At 45.2% G+C, this 7221-nt stretch overlaps 1 protein-coding gene across 1 annotated transcript in view; it reads right to left on the reverse strand.

Annotated features, from left to right (window-relative positions):
* Nucleotides 1-6761, reverse strand: part of P2RX7 (purinergic receptor P2X 7) — a 43992-nt gene extending 37231 nt beyond the window's left edge. The window contains exon 1 of the mRNA XM_063087534.1: nt 6637-6761. Coding sequence (XP_062943604.1) covers nt 6637-6761 — 125 coding nt within the window. The remainder of the gene's footprint in view (nt 1-6636) is intronic.
* Between the last annotated feature and the right edge of the window lie 460 nt (nt 6762-7221).

Genomic DNA, 7221 nt, shown 5'->3' on the forward strand with positions numbered 1-7221 from the left:
CATCTTCCACCCCAAAGGGCTTTTCCTGTTGCATCTCCTCTCAGTAAGTGGTTCCACCACCAATCAGTTGTCCAAGCCAAAAACGTGGCACACTCCTTGATTCATCTTCTCCTTCATTCTTTCTTATCCACTCAATTGCCAAATCTTATTGTTTTATCTTCCTAATGTTATGGATGACTCAGTCATCTCCTAAATCATCTCCCTTCCTTCAGTCTTATCCCTGTCCCCTCCATTTTCTACCTCAGTTTAGTAAGAGTGTGCAGTCTGGAGTGAGATGGTTGGGTTCAGTCTTGACTTTACCACTTACTAGCTACGTGATCTTGGGCAAGTTACTTAACTTTTCTGCATCATTGTTTCTTCTTCTATAATGGGATATTAGTATTATATTGGGCAGTATTTCTAATTCTGAAAAACAGAATTCACTCTGCTGAGTTTAAGAAGAGAGATTGTCTAGTAAAGGTAAATCTATAGAGGCACAAAGTAGATTAGTGGTTGCCTGGGCTGGAGGTAGGAATGGAGAGTGACTACTAATGGGTACGAGAGATCTTATTGGGGTAACAAAATGTTCTAAAACTGGATTGTGGTGATGGTCGCACAACTTGGTATATTTACTTAAAGTCCTTGAGTGTATACTTAAAATGGGTGATTTTATGATATGTACATTATACCTCAATAAAGTTGTGAGAAAATAAAGGAAAAAAGAGATTTTTATAAGATGTTAGGCAGTTCATACAATCTCCTAGAAGTTCAAACACCCGGTTCACTTGGACACTACAACATCAGGAGCAACACTCAGAGAGCAGGGACTCTTCCAGAGGAAAGATCTCTCCTGGCCACTGCCGGGCCCTAATGTGGGAACTCACAAACAGTGGGCACCCTGTGCCAACAGTGTTTGCGACCAGGTGCCAGGATCTCAGTCACTGCTATTCCCCAGTGAGCTGGATGCTATCGCCACCGGTCCTGTAGTAAGCTGAATAATGGCCCTAAAATATCAGGGCCCAATCCCTGGAACCTGTAAATGCTACCTTAGCATCTGCAAACGGTCTTTGCAGATGTGATTCAGTTAAGGTTTTGAGATGATGAGATTATCCTGTATTATATAGGTGGACCCTAAATGCCATCACATGTGTCCCTATGAGAGAGAGGAAGGAGATTTGACACATCCACAGAAGAGAAGGCAACGTAAAGATGGAGCAAAGAGAGATTTGATGACGCTGGCCTTGAAGACTGGAATGATGCGGCCACAGCCAAGGACACCAGCAACCACCAGAAGCTCGAAAAGGCAAGGAGTGGATTCCCGCTAGAGCCTTTGGAGGGAATATTGCCCTGCTAACACCTTGATTTCAGCCAGTGATGCTGATTTTGGATTTGTGAGAGAACAAATCCTCCAGAATTGTGAGAGAACAAATTTCTGTTGTTTTAAGCCACCAACCTTGTGGTTATTTGTTACAGCTGCCCTAGGAAACTATTACCTGGTCAAGAGAATAAGTGGAGGTCCACATACCACACATTTAAACATTTAATAGTCACAACAAACTTTAAAATAAAATGTGTTCTCTCATCTATCCTGACAAATATACCTTTGTTACAACCTGGGAGGCTAGATTCGAGTTTAGAACTCTCGGAGTCTTCAGAATTTTGTGCCAGCACATGCAGGTGCTGGTTGAAGAGGATCCTGGCTTGAATCCCACCCCCTTTCTCATCTCACTTCTGGATCCTTCCACACACATGTGTGTGGATGCCTCAGACCACATGCCCAAGCTCCTTCTACACCCTCCACCTGTAAACAGCTGCCCCTTGGCCACCCCTTGGACCTAGAAACATGCCCATTGGTGCTGTGGTCTGCTTTCAAGAAGATTAATCTGAAAAGAGGCTCAGGGCCATTTGGGAAGAGAATTCTGGGGTCCTGGGTACATAGAGCACTGTGGGATATGACTGCAGCTCTGGGTGGGAGACACATTCTGCCATGACAGGCAACATTCTAAGATGCCTCTAGGATTTCCTGCATCCTTGTGTACACCCCATGCATGATCCCCAGAACTTTGAGTATGATGGATATTTTATCCCCGTGATAAGGTTGTGTTATATGGTATAGTTGCCCCTCAAACAGGAATATTATCTTGGCGGGCTTGACCAAACCACATGAGCCCTTTTAAAGCAGAAAGTTTTCTTTGACTGATCCTGGAAGAGAAATTAGAGATTTGAAGCCCAAAACAGTTCATTGAGTCATTGCTGGTTTGAAGATAGAGAGGCCACATGGCAAGGAATGTGGATGGATTTCAAAATCTGAGAGTGGCCCCTGGTTGACAGCTGACAAAAAACCAAAGCTCTCAGTTCGACAACCTTGAGGAATTGAATTCTGCCAACAACAGCGATAACTTGGAAGTGAATGTTTCTCCAGAGTCCTCAAATAAGAACTCAATCCAGTGCCCTTTGATTTAGGTCTGTGGGCTATATTAATTTCTATTGTTGTGTAACAAATAGGGAAGCTCACAGTCAACAGAGGGACAGAGAGGGGCCCTCTAAAGCATGGGGTCCAGAGAAGGGGGTCCCTTTTGCTAGGTCAAAGGGCAATCCTGCCCCCCCCACATTCTGCTCACCCCCACTACCCCGTGTGGTTCCCTGTATATCATAGTGTTGCACAGTGCATGCATTTAAAAAACTTGGGTCTCATGATATCCTAGCTGCCAGGGAAGTTGGGAAATTAAGTTGTGACATATAGTGAGAGATGGAGAACAAAACATGGGGATTTCCCGAAGTCTAGTTAGGCTGTTCAAATCATTATTCCCCACTCTGAGAACCAATCTTATAGGATTATTTATGAGGATCAAATAGGCTAATGCATGTCACAGGCTAAGACCCAGAACTGGCCCATGTTAAGCACTCAACACTACTCAATAGGCATTATCATATTTCAAGCAGAATGATCTCTCTAAAATGAAAATATAAGCATCAAGCCCTTAATGTTTTCTGTATGTTTGAAAATTTCCATAATAAAATGTTGGGAAGAATAACTCTTTATGTGTTCTCAGTGCCCTCAGGTTACAACTCAAGGCTGTCCATCATCTGGCCCCTGCTGGCTTCTCCAGCTGCATCCTGTCCTCCCCTTCTCTGGCATTATACAGCCAGCCAGCTGACACGTGAGTAGTACTGTGAATAATCCATATTATCTGCTTCTTCGTCTTGTTCCTGTTCCCCTGAAGATGGCAGGGGCCATAGGGGCTGGAAGGCCCCACCTCATGGATGTGTGGCCACCCTCGGGGTGAACAGGCAGCTAGCCAGGAGCTACATTTTAACAGCCACAAACTAGCACTGTGGCACTGTCTCCATGGTGATGGACTTTGGACTTTCCAGTCTCAGAAATTGTAAGCAATAAATTCTGTTTTTCTGTGTAAATCACCCAGTCTCATGTATTTCTGTTATAGCAACACTAAAAGGACTAATACAGAAAATTGGTACCAGAGAAATAGGGTGATGCTTATAACAAATACTTGAAAATGTGGAAACAGCTTTCAAACTGGGTGTTGAGGAGAGGCTGGAAGAATTTGGAGGAACAAGCTAGAACAAGCTTAGATGCTGGTGAAAGTTTAGAAGACAAGAAAATGAGGGAAAGTTTGAAATGTCTTAAAGACTGGTTATGTGGTGGTGAGCAGAATGCAGATAGAAATATGGACTGTAAAGACCATTCTAAGGAGGTCTCAGATAGAAATAAGGAGTTTTTAGGAAACTTTGGCAAAGATCACCCTTGCTATGAACTGGCAAGGAACTTGGCATCATTGTGTCCATGCCCTAGTACTTTGTGGAGGTTGGAACTTAGGAGTTGTGAACCAGAGTATCTGGCAGAAGAAATTTCTAAGCAGCAAAGCATGAAGGAAGCTGCATGGTTATTTCTAACAGCCTGTGCTGATTTATGGCAGCAAAGATATAACATAAAGCCAGAATTTAAAAGGGAAGCAGAGTGTAAAGATTTGGAAAATTTGCAGCCTGGCCATGTGGTAGAGCAGAAGAGAGCATCTTCAGAAGAAAAATCCAGTGGTACTAAGAAGATGAGTGAAAAAGAATGGGATTATCAAGAGAAGAGGGGGAAAGGCCCTGAAGGCACTGCAGAAGCCTCTGGGATGAACCCTTCTATTTCAGGCCCAAAGACCTAGAGAGTCAAAATGGTCTCAGGGAACAGGTCCTCCTGAGGGAACAGGTGGCCCTGGGCACCCTCCACAGGTTTGCTGCCCAGGGCCACCTCTAGAAGCTGCTTCCAGCACCAGCACCCCAGCTGCTTTGGCTGCTCCAGCTGTGGGTAAATTGGTCCCAGGTGTGTCTGGATGTGCAGCTTTGGAAAATACAAGCTGGAAGCCTTGGTGGCATCCATGTAGTGTTAGGTCTACAGGATTGCAGAATGCTAGAGCTGTGGAGGCTTGGGAGTCTCCACCCCAATTTCAGAGGATGTATGGAAAAGTCTGTGGGCCCATGAAGAGACCTGTCACAGGGGTGGAGTCACCACAGACAACCTTTGTTAGAGCAATGCTGAGTGGAAACGTGGGGTCAGAGTTGCAACAGAGAAACCCCATCAGCGCCATATCTTGTGGAGCCATGAGAGCAGGACTGCCATGGAGACCCCCAGTCTGTGGAGCTACCAGTGTACAATGCCAGCCTGCAAGAACTAAAGCATCACTTGAGACCAGGAAAGCCACAGGAGTGGAGTTACCAGAGGACTTGGGGACCCAACCCCCATGCCAGCATGCAGAGGAGGTCGAACATGGAATCAAGGTACCTGATTCGCCAGCCTTGAGATTTAATGCCTGCCCTGTTGGGTTTTGAACTGGTTTGGGAGCTGTTACACCTTTCTTTTGGCCTATTTCTCCCTTTTGGAATGGGAATATGTACCTTATGTTTGTCCCACAACTGTATCTTGGAAATAGATAACTTGTATTGATTTCACAGATGGGACTTTGAACTATGGACTTTTGAATTGAGACAAATTAGGACTTTGGGGATGAAATGAATGGGGATGATTTTTCACGTGAAAAGGACATGAATTTGGGGGGCCAGGGGTGGAAGGTAGTGGATTGAATTATGTCCCCCCAAAATTCATTGAAGCTTGAATTGTTTCCCAAGTTTTATGTATTAGAAACTTAGCCCCCACTGTGACTGTTAAGAGGATGGGAAATCCTATTATGGTAATTGAAAGGTGGAGCCTTGAAGAGGTGATTGGATTGTAGGACCATGCAATAGTGAGTGTATTAAAAACGGTGGTCAGGGCATGTTTCTGAGGGCTTTAAAAGCAAAGGAGAGTCTGTCTGTCTGTCTGTCTGTCTCTCTCTCTCTGCTATCTCTGCTCTCTCTGCTTCCACCATCTTGCAATGTGAGACCCCTGGGTCACTGTCGCCACCACCAGATGGACTTTGGACTTCCCAGTCTCAGAAAGTGTAAGCAATAAATTCTGTTTTTCTGTGTAAATCACCCAGTCTCAGGTATTTCTGTTATAGCAACATCAAAAGGACTAATACACCATTTCACATACACTAGGTTGGCTACAATCAAAAAGACAGACAATAATAACAAGTGTTGGTGAGGGTGTGGAGATACTGTGCTGATGAGAATGTAAAAAGTGCAGGTGCTGTAGAAAACATCCCCACAGTTTCTCCAAAGGTGAAACATAGAATTATTATATGACCCAGCAATTCCACTCCTAGGTATATACCCAAGAGAAATGAAAACATGTCCACACAAAACCTTGACACAAATGTTCATGGCAGCATTATTCATGATAGCCAAAAAGAGAGACAACCCAAATGTCCATCAGCTGATGAATGGATAAATAAAAGTGGTCATACAAGGGGATATTATTCATCCATGAAAAGGAATGAAGTACTGGCACATGCTACAACATGGGTGAACGTTGTAAACACTCTCTAAGTGAAAGAGGCCAGACATAAAGGACCATATATTATACTGTTCCATTTATATGAAAGAGTGCAAAAAGTAGATTAATGGGTTTCTGGAGCTGAGGAGGGGTGTGAGGGGCAGGAATGATGGCTAAGAGGTAGGGGGTTTCTTTTGGGGCTGATGAAAATATTATAAAATTGATTGTGATGATGCTTGCACAACTCTGTGAATATACTAAAAACTATTCAATTGTAGACCTTAAATGGGTGAATTGTATGGTGCATGAATTATATCTCAAGCTGCTTTTTAAAAAAGTGGGAGCTTCCTCGACATTGGGGAGGACCTAGTCATATTTACAAGCCTGGTCCTATTCCTCCCCCTAAGCACGATGACTCAGACACCAGCAATATCACTAGGTGTGCCCTGGAATCCTTGCCTCCTCCCTGGGAATCCAGGGTGTTGCTCTGCATTTTCCCACCTTCCCCAGGCATGCCCTGCCCTGCTCACCCTGGCAGGCCTGGGGTAGGGCTGAGAGGAGTCACACTTGCCTCCCATGACTTCTTTCTAGAGCACCCTGGCTCGGCTTCCTGCCACCTGTTGCTTCCTGCCACCTGAGCAGCTTGCTGTGACAGCACGTCTCAGATTTGAAAACGACAATGTGGAATTCAAGATGTGCACCTGAAGCTGTACCTAGAGGTTTCCTGTGCTGTCAACCATTGCAGAGATTTGGGATCCTCTCCACACCCCACTTACCTAACGTAGGAAAAGATGATCACGTGGAAGATCCACTTAATGGTGCCATAATTCATGCTCTGGATCCGGGTGACTTTGTTTGTCTCATACTGGAAGACATCGTTCCAGCTACAGCAGGCTGGCATGGTGAGAGGCTCACTTCCTGCTCTGGGCTGGACCAGGGCTCAACCCTCCCAGACACGGACACAGCCAACCCCCCAGTTAACAGCAAAATGAAACACACTGATTCTTAGCAGGAGCCTTTAGCTTTGAGTTCATCCAATGCCTGCAGAGCGGGGGCGGGCCCTGGCAGCTGCCCCAGATGTGGCTGGGATAAACAAGAAGAGCCAAGTTCTGCAGGCCTAGCTGGCAGATGGCCCCATCCCAGCTGGCCACCCCCAGATGCCTACACAAAGGTGGTGTTCAGAGGACGGGCATTTTTAGAATTCTCCCTTTCCCCCTTGTCCTTTCACTTTTTTGGACTCATTTTGGCTGGGAGAAAGGGGCAGTCCTTCAAATATCATGAGATCCAGTGCTTCCATTGTGCCTCAGAAAAGGGCCTAGATCTTTCCATTGCCTCAAGCCCCACTCAGAGCTTGATTCATT

Source organism: Cynocephalus volans, chromosome 2 (assembly GCF_027409185.1).
Source record: "Cynocephalus volans isolate mCynVol1 chromosome 2, mCynVol1.pri, whole genome shotgun sequence".
In the NCBI taxonomy this organism is placed as follows: Eukaryota; Metazoa; Chordata; class Mammalia; order Dermoptera; family Cynocephalidae; genus Cynocephalus; species Cynocephalus volans.